Consider the following 21,645-nt stretch of genomic DNA (forward strand, 5'->3'; position numbering starts at 1 on the left):
ACAGGGGATTATTGACATCTTAATGCCACTTTGGGGATGTCAAAGTGCAAGGGAATTGCATGGAGGCATCCAAAATCTTAGAGGAAAATTGAAGGACTAATCTAAATCCCCTTTGGCGTCTTGAAAGGACTTTACAGGGGACTATTGGCATTTTAATGTCACTTTGGGGATGCCAAAGGGCAAGAGAATTGCGTGGAGGCAATATATATATATATATATATATATATATATATATATATATTTATATATATATTTATTTTTTTTTTTTTTTTTTTTTTTTTTTTATACTTTGTCGCTGTCTCCCGCGTTTGCGAGGTAGCGCAAGGAAACAGACGAAAGAAATGGCCCAACCCCCCCCCCCATACACATGTACATACACACGTCCACACACGCAAATATACATACCTACACAGCTTTCCATGGTTTACCCCAGACGCTTCACATGCCTTGATTCAATCCACTGACAGCACGTCAACCCCTGTATACCACATGGCTCCAATTCACTCTATTCCTTGCCCTCCTTTCACCCTCCTGCATGTTCAGGCCCCGATCACACAAAATCTTTTTCACTCCATCTTTCCACCTCCAATTTGGTCTCCCTCTTCTCCTTGTTCCCTCCACCTCCGACACATATATCCTCTTGGTCAATCTTTCCCCACTCATCCTCTCCATGTGCCCAAACCACTTCAAAACACCCTCTTCTGCTCTCTCAACCACGCCCTTTTTATTTCCACACATCTCTCTTACCCTTACGTTACTCACTCGATCAAACCACCTCACACCACACATTGTCCTCAAACATCTCATTTCCAGCACATCCATCCTCCTGCGCACAACTCTATCCATAGCCCAAGCCTCGCAACCATACAACATTGTTGGAACCACTATTCCTTCAAACATACCCATTTTTGCTTTCCGAGATAATGTTCTCGACTTCCACACATTCTTCAAGGCCCCCAGGATTTTCGCCCCCTCCCCCACCCTATGATCCACTTCCGCTTCCATGGTTCCATCCGCTGCCAGATCCGCTCCCAGATATCTAAAACACTTCACTTCCTCCAGTTTTTCTCCATTCAAACTCACCTCCCAATTGACTTGACCCTCAACCCTACTGTACCTAATAACCTTGCTCTTATTCACATTTACTCTTAACTTTCTTCTTCCACACACTTTTCCAAACTCAGTCACCAGCTTCTGCAGTTTCTCATGAATCAGCCACCAGCGCTATATCATCAGCGAACAACAACTGACTCACTTCCCAAGCTCTCTCATCCCCAACAGACTTCATACTTGCCCCTCTTTCCAAAACTCTTGCATTTACCTCCCTAACAACCCCATCCATAAACAAATTAAACAACCATGGAGACATCACACACCCCTGCCGCAAACCTACATTCACTGAGAACCAATCACTTTCCTCTCTTCCTACACGTACACATGCCTTACATCCTCGATAAAAACTTTTCACTGCTTCTAACAACTTGCCTCCCACACCATATATTCTTAATACCTTCCACAGAGCATCTCTATCAACTCTATCATATGCCTTCTCCAGATCCATAAATGCTACATACAAATCCATTTGCTTTTCTAAGTATTTCTCACATACATTCTTCAAAGCAAACACCTGATCCACACATCCTCTACCACTTCTGAAACCACACTGCTCTTCCCCAATCTGATGCTCTGTACATGCCTTCACCCTCTCAATCAATACCCTCCCATATAATTTACCAGGAATACTCAACAAACTTATACCTCTGTAATTTGAGCACTCACTCTTATCCCCTTTGCCTTTGTACAATGGCACTATGCACGCATTCTGCCAATCCTCAGGCACCTCACCATGAGTCATACATACATTAAATAACCTTACCAACCAGTCAACAATACAGTCACCCCCTTTTTTAATAAATTCCACTGCAATACCATCCAAACCTGCTGCCTTGCCGGCTTTCATCTTCCGCAAAGCTTTCACTACCTCTTCTCTGTTTACCAAATCATTTTCCCTAACCCTCTCACTTTGCACACCACCTCGACCAAAACACCCTATATCTGCCACTCTATCATCAAACACATTCAACAAACCTTCAAAATACTCACTCCATCTCCTTCTCACATCACCACTACTTGTTATCACCTCCCCATTTGCGCCCTTCACTGAAGTTCCCATTTGCTCCCTTGTCTTACGCACTTAATTTACCTCCTTCCAGAACATCTTTTTATTCTCCCTAAAATTTAATGATACTCTCTCACCCCAACTCTCATTTGCCCTTTTTTTTCACCTCTTGCACCTTTCTCTTGACCTCCTGTCTCTTTCTTTTATACATCTCCCACTCAATTGCATTTTTTCCCTGCAAAAATCGTCCAAATGCCTCTCTCTTCTCTTTCACTAATACTCTTACTTCTTCATCCCACCACTCACTACCCTTTCTAATCAACCCACCTCCCACTCTTCTCATGCCACAAGCATCTTTTGCGCACTCCATCACTGATTCCCTAAATACATCCCATTCCTCCCCCACTCCCCTTACTTCCATTGTTCTCACCTTTTTCCATTCTGTACTCAGTCTCTCCTGGTACTTCCTCACACAGGTCTCCTTCTCAAGCTCACTTACTCTCACCACCCTCTTCACCCCAACATTCACTCTTCTTTTCTGAAAACCCATACAAATCTTCACCTTAGCCTCCACAAGATAATGATCAGACATCCCTCCAGTTGCACCTCTCAGCACATTAACATCCAAAAGTCTCTCTTTCGCACGCCTGTCAATTAACACGTAATCCAATAACGCTCTCTGGCCATCTCTCCTACTTACATAAGTATACTTATGTATATCTCGCTTTTTAAACCAGGTATTCCCAATCATCAGTCCTTTTTCAGCACATAAATCTACAAGCTCTTCACCATTTCCATTTACAACACTGAACACCACATGTATACCAATTATTCCCTCAACTGCCACATTACTCACCTTTGCATTCAAATCACCCATCACTATGACCTGGTCTCGTGCATCAAAACCACTAACACACTCATTCAGCTGCTCCCAAAACACTTGCCTCTCTTGATCTTTCTTCTAATGCCCAGGTGCATATGCACCAATAATCACCCACCTCTCTCCATCAACTTTCAGTTTTACCCATATTAATCGAGAATTTACTTTCTTACACTCTATCACATACTCCCACAACTCCTGTTTCAGGAGTATTGCTACTCCTTCCCTTGCTCTTGTCCTCTCACTAACCCCTGACTTTACTCCCCAGACATTCCCAAACCACTCTTCCCCTTTACCCTTGAGCTTCGTTTCACTCAGAGCCAAAACATCCAGGTTCCTTTCCTCAAACATACTACCTATCTCTCCTTTTTTCACATCTTGGTTACATCCACACACATTTAGGCACCCCACTCTGAGCCTTCGAGGAGGATGAGCACTCCCTGCGTGACTCCTTCTTCTGTTTCCCATTTTAGAAAGTTAATACAAGGAGGGGAGGATTTCTGGCCCCCCGCTCCCGTCCCCTCTATATATATATATATATATATATATATATATATATATATATATATATATAATTATATATATTTTTTTTTTTTTTTGCCGCTGTCTCCCGCGTTTGCGAGGAAGCGCAAGGAAACAGATGAAAGAAATGGCCCAGCCCACCCCCATACACATGTATATACATACGTCCACACACGCAAATATACATACCTACGCAGCTTTCCATGGTTTACCCCAGACGCTTCACATGCCCTGATTCAATCCACTGACAGCACGTCAACCCCGGTATACCACATCGATCCAGTTCACTCTATTCCTTGCCCTCCTTTCACCCTCCTGCATGTTCAGGCCCCAGTCACACAAAATCTTTTTCACTCCATCTTTCCACCTCCAATTTGGTCTCCCACTTCTCCTTGTTCCCTCCACCTCCGACACATATATCCTCTTGGTCAATCTTTCCTCACTCATTCTCTCCATGTGCCCAAACCATTTCAAAACACCCTCTTCTGCTCTCTCAACCACGCTCTTTTTATTTCCACACATCTCTCTTACCCTTACATTACTTACTCGATCAAACCACCTCACACCACACATTGTCCTCAAACATCTCATTTCCAGCACATCCATCCTCCTGCGCACAACTCTATCCATAGCCCACGCCTCGCAACCATACAACATTGTTGGAACCACTATTCCTTCAAACATACCCAGTTTTGCTTTCCGAGATAATGTTCTCAACTTCCACACATTCTTCAAGGCTCCCAGGATTTTCGCCCCCTCCCCCACCCTATGATCCACTTCCACTTCCATGGTTCCATCCGCTGCCAGATCCACTCCCAGATATCTAAAACTCCTTACTTCCTCGAGTTTTTCTCCATTCAAACTTACCTCCCAATTGACTTGACCCTCAACCCTACTGTACCTAATAACCTTGCTCTTGTTCACATTTACTCTTAACTTTCTTCTTTCACACACTTTACCAAACTCAGTCACCAGCTTCTGCAGTTTCTCACATGAATCAGCCACCAGCGTTGTATCATCAGCGAACAACAACTGACTCACTTCCCAAGCTCTCTCATCCCCAACAGACTTCATACTTGCCCCGTCTTTCCAAAACTCTTGCATTTACCTCCCTAACAACCCCATCCAAAAACAAATTAAACAACCATGGAGACATCACACACCCCTGCTACAAACCTACATTCACTGAGAACCAATCACTTTCCTCTCTTCCTACACATACACATGCCTTACATCCTCAATAAAAACTTTTCACTGCTTCTAACAACTTGCCTCCCACACCATATATTCTTAATACCTTCCACAGAGCATCTCTATCAACTCTATCATATGCCTTCTCCAGATCCATAAATGCTACATACAAATCCATTTGCTTTTCTAAGTATTTCTCACACATTCTTCAAAGCAAACACCTGATCCACACATCCTCTACCACTTCTGAAACCACACTGCTCTTCCACAATCTGATGCTCTGTACATGCCTTCACCCTCTCAATCAATACCCTCCCATATAATTTACCAGGAATACTCAACAAACTTATACCTCTGTAATTTGAGCACTCACTCTTATCCCCTTTGCCTTTGTACAATGGCACTGTGCACGCATTCCGCGAATCCTCTGGCACCTCACCATGAATCATACATACATTAAATAACCTTACCAACCAGTCAATAATACAGTCACCCCCTTTTTTAATAAATTCCACTGCAATACCATCCAAACCTGCTGGCTTGCCGCCTTTCATCTTCCGCAAAGCTTTTATTACCTCTTCTCTGTTTACCAAATCATTTTCCCTAACCCTCTCACTTTGCACACCACCTCGACCAAAACACCCTATATCTGCCACTCTATCATGAAACACATTCAACAAACCTTCAAAATACTCACTCCATCTCCTTCTCACGTCACCACTACTTGTTATCACCTCCCCATGAGCGCCCTTCACTGAAGTTCCCATTTGCTCCCTTGTCTTATGCACTTTATTTACCTCCTTCCAGCACATCTTTTTTATTCTCCCTAAAATTTAATGATACTCTCTCACCCCAACTCTCATTTGCTCTCTTTTTCACCTCTTGCACCTTTCTCTTGCCCTCCTGTCTCTTTCTTTTATACATCTCCCACTCAATTGCATTTTTTCCCTGCAAAAATCGTCCAAATGCCTCTCTCTTCTCTTTCACTAATACTCTTACTTCTTCATCCCACCACTCACTACCCTTTCTAATCAACCCACCTCCCACTCTTCTCATGCCACAAGCATCTTTTGCGCAATCCATCACTGATTCCCTAAATACATCCCATTCCTCCCCCACTCCCCTTACTTCCATTGTTCTCACCTTTTTCCATTCTGTACTCAGTCTCTCCTGGTACTTCCTCACACAAGTCTCCTTCCCAAGCTCACTTACTCTCACCACCCTCTTCACCCCAACATTCACTCTTCTTTTCTGAAAACCCATACAAATCTTCACCTTAGCCTCCACAAGATAATGATCAGACATCCCTCCAGTTGCACCTCTCAGCACATTAACATCCAAAAGTCTCTCTTTTGCGTGCCTGTCAATTAACACGTAATCTAATAACGCTCTCTGGCCATTTCTCCTACTTACATACGTATACTTATGTATATCTCACTTTTTAAACCAAGTATTCCCAATCACCAGTCCTTTTTCAGCACATAAATCTACAAGCTCTTCATTTCCGTTTACAACACTGAACACCCCATGTATACCAATCCCTCAACTGCCACATTACTCACCTTTGCATTCAAATCACCCATCATTATAACCCGGTCTCGTGCATCAAAACCACTAACACACTCATTCAGCTGCTCCCAAAACACTTGCCTCATGATTTTTCTTCTCATGCACACATTCTTCAAGGCTCCCAGGATTTTCGCCCCCTACCCCACCCTATGATCCACCTCCGCTTCCATGGTTCCATCCGCTGCCAGATCCACACCCAGATATCTAAAACCCTTCACTTCCTCCAGTTTTTCTCCATTCAAACTTACCTTCCAATTGACTTGACCCTCACCCCTACTGTACCTAATAACCTTGCTCTTATTCACATTTACTCTTAACTTTCTTCTTTCACACACTTTACCAAACTCAGTCACCAGCCTCTGCAGTTTCTCACATGAATCAGCCACCAGTGCTTTATCATCAGCGAACAACAACTGACTCACTTCCCAAGCTCTCTCATCCACAACAGACTTCATACTTGTCCCTCTTTCCAAAACTCTTGCATTCACCTCCCTAACAACCCCATTCATAAACAAATTAAACAACCATGGAGACAGAATGGAAAAAGGTGAGAACAATGGAAGTAATGGGAGTGGGGGAGGAATGGGATGTATTTAGGGAATCAGTGATGGATTGCGCAAAAGATGCTTGTGGCATGAGAAGAGTGGGAGGTGGGTTGATTAGAAAGGGTAGTGAGTGGTGGGATGAAGAAGTACGATTATTAGGGAAAGAGAAGAGAGAGGCATTTGGACGATTTTTGCAGGGAAAAAATGCAATTGAGTGGGAGATGTATAAAAGAAAGAGACAGGAGGTCAAGAGTAAGGTGCAAGAGGTGAAAAAGAGGGCAAATGAGAGTTGGGGTGAGAGAGTATCATTAAATTTTAGGGAGAATAAAAAGATGTTCTGGAAGGAGGTAAATAAAGTGCGTAAGACAAGGGAGCAAATGGGAACTTCAGTGAAGGGCGCAAATGGGGAGGTGATAACAAGTAGTGGTGATGTGAGAAAGAGATGGAGTGAGTATTTTGAAGGTTTGTTGAATGTGTTTGATGATAGAGTGGCAGATATAGGGTGTTTTGGTCGAGGTGGTGTGCAAAGTGAGAGGGTTAGGGAAAATGATTTGGTAAACAGAGAAGAGGTAGTAAAAGCTTTGCGGAAGATGAAAGCCGGCAAGGCAGCAGGTTTGGATGGTATGGCAGTGGAATTTATTAAAAAAGGGGGTGACTGTATTATTGACTGGTTGGTAAGGTTATTTAATGTATGTATGACTCATGGTGAGGTGCCTGAGGATTGGCGGAATGCGTGCATAGTGCCATTGTACAAAGGCAAAGGGGATAAGAGTGAGTGCTCAAATTACAGAGGTATAAGTTTGTTGAGTATTCCTGGTAGATTATATGGGAGGGTATTGATTGAGAGGGTGAAGGCATGTACAGAGCATCAGATTGTGGAAGAGCAGTGTGGTTTCAGAAGTGGTAGAGGATGTGTGGACCAGGTGTTTGCTTTGAAGAATGTATGTGAGAAATACTTAGAAAAGCAAATGGATTTGTATGTAGCATTTATGGATCTGGAGAAGGCATATGATAGAGTTGATAGAGATGCTCTTTGGAAGGTATTAAGAATATATGGTGTGGGAGGCAAGTTGTTAGAAACAGTGAAAAGTTTTTATCAAGGATGTAAGGCATGTGTACGTGTAGGAAGAGAGGAAAGTGATTGGTTCTCAGTGAATGTAGGTTTGTGGCAGGGGTGTGTGATGTCTCCATGGTTGTTTAATTTGTTTATGGATTGGGTTGTTAGGGAGGTAAGTGCAAGAGTTTTGGAAAGAGGGGCAAGTATGAAGTCTGTTGGGGATGAGAGAGCTTGGGAAGTGAGTCAGTTGTTGTTCGCTGATGATACAGCGCTTGTGGCTGATTCATATGAGAAACTGCAGAAGCTGGTGACTTAGTTTGGTAAAGTGTGTGAAAGAAGAAAGTTAAGCAAGGAAAGAGACGAAAGAAATGGCCCAACCCACCCCCATACACATGTATATACATACATCCACACACACAAATATACATACCTACACAGTTTTCCATGGTTTACCCCAGACGCTTCACATCCTCTGATTCAATCCACTGACAGCACGTCAACCCTGGTATACCACATCGATCCAATTCACTCTATTCCTTGCCCTCCTTTCACCCTCCTGCATGTTCAGGCCCCGATCACACAAAATCTTTTTCACTCCATCTTTCCACCACCAATTTGGTCTCCCACTTCTCCTCGTTTCCTCCATCTCCGACACATATATCCTCTTGGTCAATCTTTCCTCACTCATTCTCTCCATGTGCCCAAACCATTTCAAAACACCCTCTTCTGCTCTCTCAACCACGCTCTTTTTATTTCCACACATCTCTTTTACCCTTACGTTACTTACTCGATCAAACCACCTCACACCACACATTGTCCTCAGACATCTCATTTCCAGCACATCCATCCTCCTGTGCACAACTCTATCCATAGCCCACGCCTCGCAACCATACAACATTGTTGGAACCACTATTCCTTCAAACATACCCATTTTTGCTTTCCGAGATAATGTTCTCGACTTCCACACATTCTTCAAGGCTCCCAAAATTTTCGCCCCCTCCCGTACCCTGTGATTCACTTCCACTTCCATGGTTCCATTTGCTGCCAAATCCACTCCCAGATATCTAAAATACTTCACTTCTTCTAGTTTTTCTCCATTCAAACTTACCTCCCAATTGACTTGACCCTCAACCCTACTGTACCTAATAACCTTACTCTTATTCACATTTACTCTCAACTTCCTTCTTTCACACACTTTACCGAACTCAGTCACCAGCTTCTGCAGTTTCTCACATGAATCAGCCACCGGTGCTGTATCATCAGCGAACAACAACTGACTCACTTTCCAAGCTCTCTCATCCCCAACAGACTGCATACTTGCCCCTCTTTCCAAAACTCTTGCTCTCACCTCCCTAACAACCCCATCCATAAACAAATTAAACAACCATGGAGACATCACACACCCCTGCCGCAAACCAACATTCACTGAGAACCAATCATTTTCCTCTCTTCTTACACGTACACATGCCTTACATCCTCGATAAAAACTTTTCACTGCTTCCAACATTTAATTAAGTGAGAAGGAGATGGAGTCAGTATTTTGAAGGTTTGTTAGACGTGTTTGATGATTGAGTGGCAGATATAGGGTGTTTTGGTTGAGGTGGTGTGCGAAGTGAGAGGGTAAGGGAGAATGGTTTGGTGAACAGAGAAGAGGTAGTGAAAACTTTGTGGAAGGTGAAAGGTGACAAGGCGGCAGATTTGAATGGTATTGCTGTGGAATTTATTAAAAAAGGTGTTGACTGTATTGTTGACTATGATTGAACAATCAGGACAAGATAGTGTAAGGATATTAATTGAATGCACATCTGGCTTAACCTTCACACCCATATTATTCTTCCTTTGATGGTCTGTCATGGATGTTTCAATTTCTGGTTGGTCTTGTAGGCAAAAGGGTCTACATGTCTGTTTGTTTGTGTTGAATACTGAATCTTTGTGACTTGTATACATGTGGTGAGGCAGAATGTTTCCATGAAATATGTGAAGCTTCATTAAACTGTCAGAACTCCAGCTGAAGTGCAATTATCCTTTAATGAAATCATCATGGACTAGTGTGGTTGTCATGTTATCAATGAAATTTTTTTTTTTGTACTTGATTGCCTTTTCCTGCATTAGGGTTAGAGCCAGGAACAGACGATGAAAGGCTACATCTCACATTCATTCTCTAGTTATCTTGTGTAATGCACTAAAACTAAAGCTTCCCATCTACAACAAGACCCCACAAAACATTCCATGGACTACCCTGGTTCATTGACAGCATGTTGACCCCAGTATGCCACATCATTCCAATTCACTCTATCTTGTCCAAGCCTCTCATTCTCATGCATGTTCAAGTCTTGATCGCTCAAAATCTTTTTCCCTCCATCCTCCCTTCCTCAGTTTGGTCTCCCTACTCTCTTCATACCCTCCACTTCTGATACATATATTCTCTTTGTTAACCTTTCCTTACTCATTCTCTCCATATGTCCAAACCATTTCAGCCACACTTCACCTCTCAACCACACTTTTTATTACCACACATTTCTCTTACCCTTTCATTACTTGCTCACTCAAACCACCTGACACCACATATTGTCTTCAAACATTTCATTTCAAAGACATTCATCCTCCTCTGCACAGCCTCGTATATAGCCCATGCCTTGCATTCACATAGTATCATTGGGACTACAATTCCTTCAAACATACCCATTTTTTGCTCTCCCAAATAACATTCTTTCATTTCACACATTCTTCAGTGTTTCCAGAACCCTCTCCCCTTTGCCCACCTTATAACTAACTTTTGCTTCAGTGGTTCCATTCATTGCCATGTCAGCTCCTAAGTTTTCTCCATTCAAACTCACACCCCACCTAACCTGTTCGTCAATCCTGCTAAACCTGCTAACCTTACTTTTATTCACATTTACTTTATCTCCTTTCACACACTCTTCCAAAGTCAGTCACCAGCTTCTGCATTTTGTCACTCAAAATCACCACCAGTGCTGTATCATCAGCAAACAGCAGCTGACTCACTGTCGTCCCCCAAAGCCTGCATACTCACCCCTCTCTCCAGGACTCTTGCATTTACCTCCTAAGCCACCCCGTCATAAACAAATTGAACAATCATAGTGAGATCACACACCCCTGCCACAGACCAATCTTCTCTTGGAATCATTTAATCTCCTCTCTTCTTATTCATACATGTGTCTTATGCCCTTGATAAAACTTCACTGTGTCTAGCAGCTTTCCTTGCACACCATATATTCTTAAGACCTTCCACAAGGCATCTCTATCAGCCCTATCATATGCTTTCTTCAAGTTCCTAAATGCCACATAAAAATCCATCTGCTTCTGTAAGTATTCCTCATATATTCCTTTAAGTAAATACCTGATCCTCACATACTGTAGCACTTCTGAAACTGCACTGCTCCTCCTTAATTTGATGCCCTGAACATGTTTTTACCATCCCAGTACTCTCCCCAACACCAAACCAAGTATATTCAACAAACTTATACCTCTGTAGTATGAACACTCGCCTTTATCCCCCTTGCCTTTATACAGTGGCACTATATATGCATTCTGCCAATCCTCAGGCATCCCACAATGATCCATACAAACATTGAAAATTCAAACCAATCAGTCAGCAACACAGTCACCCCCTTTAGTTATTTATTCAACTGCAATATCTTGAACTCCTGCTGCCTTTTCATATTTCATCTTACAAAAGACTTTCACCACCTCCTCTCTTCATCAAACCTTTGTCCATGACTCTCTCACTTTGCTTACCACCCCAACCAAAGCACCCTACATCTGCCACTCTGTCAACAAACATACTCAACAATTCTTCAAAATACTCACTCCATCTCCCCCTCGCTTCATCATACCTGTTGTCACTTCCCCTTTTGCCCCATTCACTAATGTTCCCATTTGTTTTCTTGTTTTTCATACATTATTTATCTTGTACCAAACATCTTATTCTCAAAGTTTACTGATACTCATTCTCCCCTAAATGTCATTTGCCTTCTTTTTCATCCCCCTGCACTTTTTAACCTCCATCCACTTTCTCTCATATATTTTTTTTTTTTTTTTTTTTTTTTATACTTTGTCGCTGTCTCCCGCGTTTGCGAGGTAGCGCAAGGAAACAGACGAAAGAAATGCCCCCCCCCCCCATACACATGTACATACACACGTCCACACACGCAAATATACATACCTACATAGCTTTCCATGGTTTACCCCAGACGCTTCACATGCCTTGATTCACTCCACTGACAGCACGTCAACCCCTGTATACCACATCACTCCAATTCACTCTATTCCTTGCCCTCCTTTCACCCTCCTGCATGTTCAGGCCCCGATCACACAAAATCTTTTTCACTCCATCTTTCCACCTCCAATTTGGTCTCCCTCTTCTCCTTGTTCCCTCCACCTCCGACACATATATCCTCTTGGTCAATCTTTCCTCACTCATTCTCTCCATGTGCCCAAACCATTTCAAAACACCCTCTTCTGCTCTCTCAACCACGCTCTTTTTATTTCCACACATCTCTCTTACCCTTACGTTACTTACTCGATCAAACCACCTCACACCACACATTGTCCTCAAACATCTCATTTCCAGCACATCCATCCTCCTGCGCACAACTCTATCCATAGCCCACGCCTCGCAACCATACAACATTGTTGGAACCACTATTCCTTCAAACATACCCATTTTTGCTTTCCGAGATAATGTTCTCGACTTCCACACATTTTTCAAGGCTCCCAAAATTTTCGCCCCCTCCCCCACCCTATGATCCACTTCCGCTTCCATGGTTCCATCCGCTGACAGATCCACTCCCAGATATCTAAAACACTTCACTTCCTCCAGTTTTTCTCCATTCAAACTCACCTCCCAATTGACTTGACCCTCAACCCTACTGTACCTAATAACCTTGCTCTTATTCACATTTACTCTTAACTTTCTTCTTCCACACACTTTACCAAACTCAGTCACCAGCTTCTGCAGTTTCTCACATGAATCAGCCACCAGCGCTGTATCATCAGCGAACAACAACTGACTCACTTCCCAAGCTCTCTCATCCCCAACAGACTTCATACTTGCCCCTCTTTCCAGGACTCTTGCATTTACCTCCCTAACAACCCCATCCATAAACAAATTAAACAACCATGGAGACATCACACACCCCTGCCGCAAACCTACATTCACTGAGAACCAATCACTTTCCTCTCTTCCTACACGTACACATGCCTTACATCCTCGATAAAAACTTTTCACTGCTTCTAACAACTTGCCTCCCACACCATATATTCTTAATACCTTCCACAGAGCATCTCTATCAACTCTATCATATGCCTTCTCCAGATCCATAAATGCTACATACAAATCCATTTGCTTTTCTAAGTATTTCTCACATACATTCTTCAAAGCAAACACCTGATCCACACATCCTCTACCACTTCTGAAACCGCACTGCTCTTCCCCAATCTGATGCTCTGTACATGCCTTCACCCTCTCAATCAATACCCTCCCATATAATTTACCAGGAATACTCAACAAACTTATACCTCTGTAATTTGAGCACTCACTCTTATCCCCTTTGCCTTTGTACAATGGCACTATGCACGCATTCCGCCAATCCTCAGGCACCTCACCATGAGTCATACATACATTAAATAACCTTACCAACCAGTCAACAATACAGTCACCCCCTTTTTTAATAAATTCCACTGCAATACCATCCAAACCTGCTGCCTTGCCGGCTTTCATCTTCCGCAAAGCTTTTACTACCTCTTCTCTGTTTACCAAATCATTTTCCCTAACCCTCTCACTTTGCACACCACCTCGACCAAAACACCCTATATCTGCCACTCTGTCATCAGACACATTCAACAAACCTTCAAAATACTCATTCCATCTCCTTCTCACATCACCACTACTTGTTATCACCTCCCCATTTACGCCCTTCACTGAAGTTCCCATTTGCTCCCTTGTCTTACGCACCCTATTTACCTCCTTCCAGAACATCTTTTTATTCTCCCTATATATATATATATATATATATATATATATATTCATATATATTCCCCATTTATTTGTAGTCCTTCCCTGTAAGTGTCACTTAAATGCATTCACTCAATCTCCCAAAACACTTGCTTTTCATGATCTTTCTTCTCATGGCCAGGTGCATAAGCATCAATAATCACCCATCCCTTGCCATCCCCTTTCATTTCTACCCACATCAATCTAGGACTTACTTCCATACACCCTATGATATGCTCCAATAGCTCTTGCTTCAGGAGTAGTGCTGCTCCTTCCTTATCTCTTGTTCTCTCACCAACCCCTTACTTTACTCCAAAGACATTTCCAAACCATTCTTTCCCTTTACCCATGAATTTTGTTTCACTCAGAGCCAGAACATCTAAGTTTCTTTCCTCAAACATACTACCTATCTCTCCTATCTTCTCATTTTTGTTACATCCACACACACTTAGACGCTAGCCAGAGTCTTTGCGGAGGATGAGAACCCCCCTGACTGGCTCCTTCTGTTTTTCTTTTAGAAATTGAAATACAAGAATTTTTGGGGGTGGTGGTGGGTTAAGGGTTTCAGCCCCCACTGCTGCCCCATTTAGTTGCCTTCTACGACACAGGGAATATGGAGGTAGAATTTTGTCCCCTACTCCAGGGATAATCAGTATAGATACAGCCTCAATTAAAGCATTCAGTTTTTCCTGCTGTCTCAGTTAACATAAAAACTATTTTCTGCTACTATACAGACACACAGTTGCTTATTAAAACTGGTTTACAGGAAAAAATCATATTGGCATTAGGCTGAATAATTTAGCTAATTGTAGACTGATTTGGATGAGTGAAGCACTGGAAATGGGGTAACCATTTCCCATCTGTACAATAATGACATTGAATAAAGAAGTGAACTATATGTAAATATTAAAAAGATACTTGTATGATTCATTTCTCTTTTGGCAAAAATGGAAAAATGACCCTGGAATGCATCTCAGTTTGTGCATTGAGAGTCTTACAGGGCATCATAGTTCACCTGACATAGCATTTTCTGGATATAAAGTGGTAAATACCTTTACATTCACCTAGTTATATGCATGAGATACGATCCAACTTAGCATCTTTACAAATTCATTGATAAATGGGCATTTGGACTCTATGGTATTTATACTCTACAGGAAACTTTGGACAGGCTCTGCTGTTCCTTAATGTAATATATTTATAATGCTGTATATTCTTTTATTGTACAGTATAGTATTTAAGTAAGACAATTAGAATTTTTATATTCATGTAATACTACCTGGTTTATCTTCTCTTCCCAACTTAGCTTTCTGAGGAGGAGGATGTAAGTACTTTGATATATTGTTTTATCTCTGGAGTATAGCATTGCTGTAATCTTGTCTGTAAACTGATGCACTATTACTTATCTGTATATTTCAAACATCTATTTTCCCTCATTCACTGTAGGGTGATATATGCATTATCTTATATGTATATTTTTATCAAAATATGATGCAAAGAATTTGGCATGAAGTGTCTCTTTAGGCTTAAATGTACAATCATGTTTATCCCTCTGAGAGCACTGAGGTATTTGATCAACATCCAAACTTCTTTCATCCATATAATAAGCATGAAAATTTCCATTAATGAGGGTAGTCTACATTAAAAACTCAGTTTAAGAAGTAGGTTTTACATGGTTCCTTCCTTGGAAGGCTCCTGAGACCAAACTTGGAAGGTTTCTGCCATCAAACTTTGCAGAGAATGGATAAAAACAACCTAAAGCAATAATGCATCTGTAACAATAGAAAAATTTATTCATTCAGTTTGTTACAATTCATGCTGCCAGAGCAAAGACATTTAGTGATCGTTCATAATGTGAATAATTTTTAGGCATTGTATTAGTTACTGAAGGAGAATATCATATTGTAAAACTACTAAGAGAATCTATATTTACAGCAGAATTTCTTGATATTCAAGTTTCACTTGAATGAATTGAGCAATCATCAAAAAAAGAAATTTGCAGTCTTCTCAGAATGCTTTTCAAGCCATATCACAATATGTTCCAGCTCATCCCATGGTTCTGAAATTCCGGAATGGATTATAAGAATCCACACAGTTCATAAGATTGTAGAATTTGGTGGTGTCCTGGACATGTTGGTATTAGTGAGTAATGAAATAAGTGATGCTGATGTTAAAGCAGCTAAATAAGATGGTTTTATCCCAGTGATTTTATATGCCAAATAAGAAATTATACTAGATGGGAATGGCAAGTCCCCAAAAGATGTTAAACTTTAGAGGATAAAGAAAGTTGTTGAAATATGGCATTCTTCCTTCAACAGGAGTTGCCACTTTGAGATAATTCTTTGTTAACAGAGAATTAGTCATACTGTGATGACCCATGGTCACTTAATTGATAGGAGACCTGCCCAATATATGACACCTATCTATCTATCTATCTATCTATCTATCAATATCTCTGATACCTGTTCCCTCTGGGAACTCCCATCAAGGGGTGGCCATGGCAAAAGAGTCTCCACTTATCCCTCTCCTTACATGCCTCCCTCGCATACGTCATTCCTTGCATTCTTCTGCTGTTTCTCTCCCACCAGTAATCCTCCACCCTATTTGCCCATGTCACAAGTGGCATTCCACTCACACCAACCCCTTTAATTGTACTATCATATACTCTCCTTATAAACTCCCAGTCTTGCGTTCTTTTCACAGGCCCAAACCACCTCAAAGTATTACATTTCACCCATTCTACCACTCCACAATTCATTTCTTTTGCATTCCCTGCCATACCGCATCTCTCATCTTTTTTCTTTCTTTTAAACTATTCGCCATTTCCCGCGCTAGCGAGGTAGCGTTAAGTACAGAGGACTGGGCCTTTTTTGGAATATCCTCACCTGGCCCCCTCTGTTCCTCCTTTTGGGGAAAAAAAAAAAAAAATGAGAGGGGAGGATTTCCAGCCCCCTGCTCCCTCCCCTTTCAGTCGCCTTCTACGACACGCAGGGAATACGTGGGAAGTATTCTTAATCCCCTATCCCCAGGGACAACCGCATCTCTCATACACCCCTTTATTTCTTAATTCCATCTGTTCACACTGTATGCTCTTCTCAAATGGGTCATTTCCACAGCCTAATTCTTGACCTCTGATTCATTCCATAACAGTGTTTTGGCCCATAGGTTAGGGTTGGGAGGAATATGCTGTCCCTTAATCGTCTCTTCACTTCCATACCTACACCTCTACCCTTCATTATTCTATTGAGGGACCCAATGACTCTTCTAGCATATCACCACACTTACCCAAGTAAGCTCCCAGATACTTAAATTCCCTCTCTTCCAGTCTTTTCCCCCTATATCCACTGCACAATTTAGTACACTTTCTTCTTTCACTCTGTATGGTTTTGTAAAATCTATATTTTCACGCCATATCCTTTCAAACACCATTACTTTACTTTTACTTACATTCACCTTCAATCTCCTTTGCTTACACTCATCATAAAACACAGGCTTATGCAACCCCTCTTCACACAGTATCATCTGCAAACAGGTTTGCCACTAGCCACTGTATGTCATTGCCACACTCCATCTCTGCACCCCTTTTCCCTAGTTTTGCTTTCATCTCTCTTATGACTCCCTCTATGTATGTATTAGAAAGCCATGATGACATCACACAGCCCTGCCTCACACCTACATGTATCCTAGAACTTTCATTTAGCTCTCCATCCACCCTTACCTATGCATTTGCTCCTCCATAGAAGGCTTTTACACCATCCAACAATTCTCCTCTTATAACATATATCCTTAACACATCCCACAATGCATTCCACTCAACTCTGTCATATGCTTCTCTAGATCCATAAAAGCTACATATATCTTACCTTTTGCTAAATACTTTTCCATGGTCATCTTTACTAAAAAAAAGTCTGATCCATACATCCCCTACCTTTCCTAAAACCCCCTTGCTCTTCACTTATTCTGCATTCAGTCACTTCCATCACTGTCAATCAGTATTCTTGCTTGCACTTTTCCTGGCATACTTATCAGACTGATTCCCCTATAATTGCTACATACATCCATCACACCTTTTCCTTTGAATAAAGGAACGCTAATAGCTTTCACCCAATCCTCAGGCACAACCTTCTCTTTCCATGCTGAATTACATATAAGGTGCATCCAGTGTATCACACTTTTTTCCTCCATACTTCAGCGTTTCAGCTGTAATCCCATCCATTCCAGATGCCTTTCCAACTTTCAGCCTCATTATTGCCCTTCTTACCTTCCTCTTTGCTATAGGCCCCCTGCACTTGCATCCTCTACCCTCTCTCCTTCATACCCATGCATGTAACAACTGCTGCCTTCCCTTCTACATTCATCAGTTCTTCAAAATACTCTTTCCATCTTCCTTTCACTTTCTCATTTTGATTCAGCAATTCCCCTTCCTTGCTTCTCACAGTAACATTTCCACTTGTATATCCACCTATTTCCTTTTTTACTTCCTTTCAGTATAGTTTCTTATTATTCTAAAACTTTTCACTTAACTTTCTTCCAAAATCTTCATCTATTCTTTCTTTCTATCAGCTTCTTCACATTTTGCTTACATATTTTGTATTCTTCCCTCCTTTGCTGAACTGCCACCGGTACATTCCTGTTGAGAAATTTGCCAAATGCCTTTTTCTTCTCTTCCACAGCATTTCTAATCTCTTCTGTCCACCATACATTGCCCTTTTTATTCCTGTATCTCACTACCTTGTATCCAGCTACTGATTCTACAACCTTTATTAGTATTTCTCTAAACCTTTTAAACACCTCATTCACTGCCCTTCCATCTAAGCTTTCAGTTACCTTTCTTTCATACTCTTCCCAGTATTTTTCCTTATTTATGTTCTTTCTCGCCAGAACTTTTACATGTCCGTTCCTTCTTACACCTTAACTCCACTTCTCCCTGATCCTCATCCCCACAAGAACTGCGAAATGGTCAGAGTCTCCAAAGAATCCTCTCATGACTATAGCTTTCATCACAGCCTTTCTCAATTTTTCATCCACTGCCACATAGTTGAAGTCTTTTGTTCTTCTCTTCCATCATTCCTCATCCATGTACATATATCTGTGGATCATCTTGTGCTGAAAAAAGGTGTTTGCAAAGAATAAACCCCTTCTCAGTACAAATATCCATGAGACAGCTCATTTGCTCCAGGCACTCTTAATTTACCAACTATCTCACCAATTCCATCACATCTCACTTTCGCATTCATATTACCCATTATGACCACATTTTTCTCATTCTCAAAACTGTTAATACAGTCATCCAAGTTCATCCAGAAAAACTTCACTTCATCCTTACCTTGTACTGTCTTCATATTCATAGGTGCATATACACATACCCATGCATATTTCACAGTTACAATCTTTCCTTTCACCCACACTATTCTTAATCCATTCCATCCATGCTACACCCTTCGTTCTCTCTCCCCTGATAATCCCCACTCATTCCTGCCCATACCACACCTCGTTCCATGCCCTACCATAACTTGCTTTCATTATTTCCATTTTCACTCCACATAGCTTTCCCAGTACCTAGCATATCCATGCTACAACTTTTACACCTCTCCACAATATCCCTCCCTGTATTCTCCTCACTCACCCCATTCACATTCAGCACCATCACCTTTAATTACTTGTTCTTTTTAACCCTTGGCATAACTGGTAGACTCCAGTGCCACTTCTTAGCGTTTTGTGCCTCACCCTTGACAGGTCACTGTCAGAGGGCAACTTCAGCACAGTGTTTCCAGAGGCAGAGGCTCAAAATTTGTCAAAACTGAATGTAACAGTACACCTCAGGCGTTTGTCCAAATCTAAAACTATTGTCCTGATGTAATTGAGCAATACCTTCCCCTTTAGTTCCACCCCTAAGGGGTTACTGATGAGGTCACCACAGGAAGGTAGAGTGAGACTTGGCTACTCCAGTAAACATTCCACAGTAGCAGCACCTCCTGCCTTATTGGTTATGATACTGCCACTGTGCAATGATACAGTGAAACATGCACTGACTAACTGAATGCCAAAAATTTACGAGTAACAGAGTCAAATGTGAATTATACATAAGCAGTGGAAGGAACACAAATATTGGAGAAGTTTTTGTACATAATGTCAAAAGTAGACTGATTATTTTTTAAGGAAATCAAAATGTATGATTTTACGTAAATGGTTTTAAGTTTTTAGATATAGTATCTTTTAAAAGATGCAAAATTGACAATTCTGTCATGTTAAGTTTTTGTAGATCTTTTTCTTGGTGAAAATTGCTAAAGAGCTACTAGGTTTTAGTACTTTGCAAATTCCATAAAATCAAATTGGAGTATGTACTTTGCATTCATATGCTAAAGTCCTGAAATTATTTTGAATGCCAGAAGATATTTTGATTGGTGGATATATGACATTGATGGCATTAATGACCCTGAATTTAAGAGTTTAGATAATCTTGCATGCTGATTTGGTTATGACATAGTTAGTATAATGACCACTTCCTCACACTAAGAAATATGATTGCATAAAAAGAAAAAGGATTACATTGAGAAGTAGACAGAAAGTAGATATGGTAAGCAGTAATGCAGTGACTTATAGATAAAGGAAGAATAGAGGGTTAAGAAAAGGGGAAAACAAGGCAGTTAGAGATTAAAATGGGAAATGATAGTTTTTAATGGATTATATATAGTTTGTGAATGTTGCATAGTAGTCCCTAAACAGGGACTGCAGTATCACTTGTCAGTACAGTAGTTTCATGTCTTCACTTTGGCTCGATAGATAGTAGGCTTGTAGATGTGGGTTGGGTAATGTCCTCTTTGATATCAGAACATGATGTATGTATGTGCCTGTGTTCTTTACATGGATTTTTTTCTGTCTGAGATGGCTTACAAAATTCCTGCAAATACTACCAGTGCTACACATTTAGCCATTCTGATAACCCATTTGCACACTTATAGTCTACTTTTCCTGATCATATTACCTCCACATTTGTTTAACACCTGTTTCCACACTTCTATATTATCATTTAGTCATTCTTTCATTGATTCATTCTATTATGTCCATGCTGTACATTTTATTAACCATATCCTTCTAAGTTGATTTTGTATGTCCATGCATTCTAACTTCTATCAATGTCATCCTTCAGAAGTCCTTCAGTTCACTCTGATTTCTCTGTACACTTAAAGTCCACTAGCTGTTCTTCATTTCAAAGTCCATTCTCCATTTCAGTAGTATCACTCTTTCCAACTGCTCTTGTTACACCTGTAAGCGCTTGTTCATTCTCTCCTTCAAAGAAATACCATACAGGAATAATAAAGTATTTATTAAAAGTTTGTTAAAACCAAAATGAGTGTAGTGTGTTAGCAAAGTGGGTATGTTTGAAAAATACAAATAGAATTGCTCTACAACTCCATAAACATTGAGTGATATATAGTAAATTGAGGAAGTACCAGGAGAGACTGAGTACAGAATGGAAAAAGGTGAGAACAAAGGAGGTAAGGGGAGTGGGGAAGGAATGGGAGGTATTTAGGGAAGCAGTGATGGCTTGCGCAAAAGATGCTTGTGGCATGAGAAGCGTGGGAGGTGGGCAGATTAGAAAGGGTAGTGAGTGGTGGGATGAAGAAGTAAGATTATTAGTAAAGAGAAGAGAGAGGCATTTGGACATTTTTTTGCAGGGGAATAATGGAAATGAGTGGGAGATGTATAAGAGAAAGAGGCAGGAGGTCAAGGAAAGGTGCAAGA

At 41.2% G+C, this 21,645-nt stretch overlaps 1 protein-coding gene across 10 annotated transcripts in view; it reads left to right on the forward strand.

The window, feature by feature from the left end:
* Positions 1–21,645, forward strand: part of LOC139757869 (uncharacterized) — a 283,058-nt gene that overhangs the window by 202,364 nt on the left and 59,049 nt on the right. For 8 of the 10 annotated variants that reach the window (XM_071678788.1, XM_071678787.1, XM_071678784.1 and 5 more), the window contains one exon: positions 15,206–15,223. The exons of the other annotated variants lie outside the window; for them this stretch is intronic. In XM_071678788.1, coding sequence (XP_071534889.1) covers positions 15,206–15,223 — 18 coding nt within the window. The remainder of the gene's footprint in view (positions 1–15,205; positions 15,224–21,645) is intronic. 10 annotated transcript variants of the gene reach the window in all.

The sequence above is a fragment of the Panulirus ornatus genome, chromosome 28, assembly GCF_036320965.1.
Source record: "Panulirus ornatus isolate Po-2019 chromosome 28, ASM3632096v1, whole genome shotgun sequence".
Lineage (NCBI taxonomy): Eukaryota > Metazoa > Arthropoda > Malacostraca > Decapoda > Palinuridae > Panulirus > Panulirus ornatus.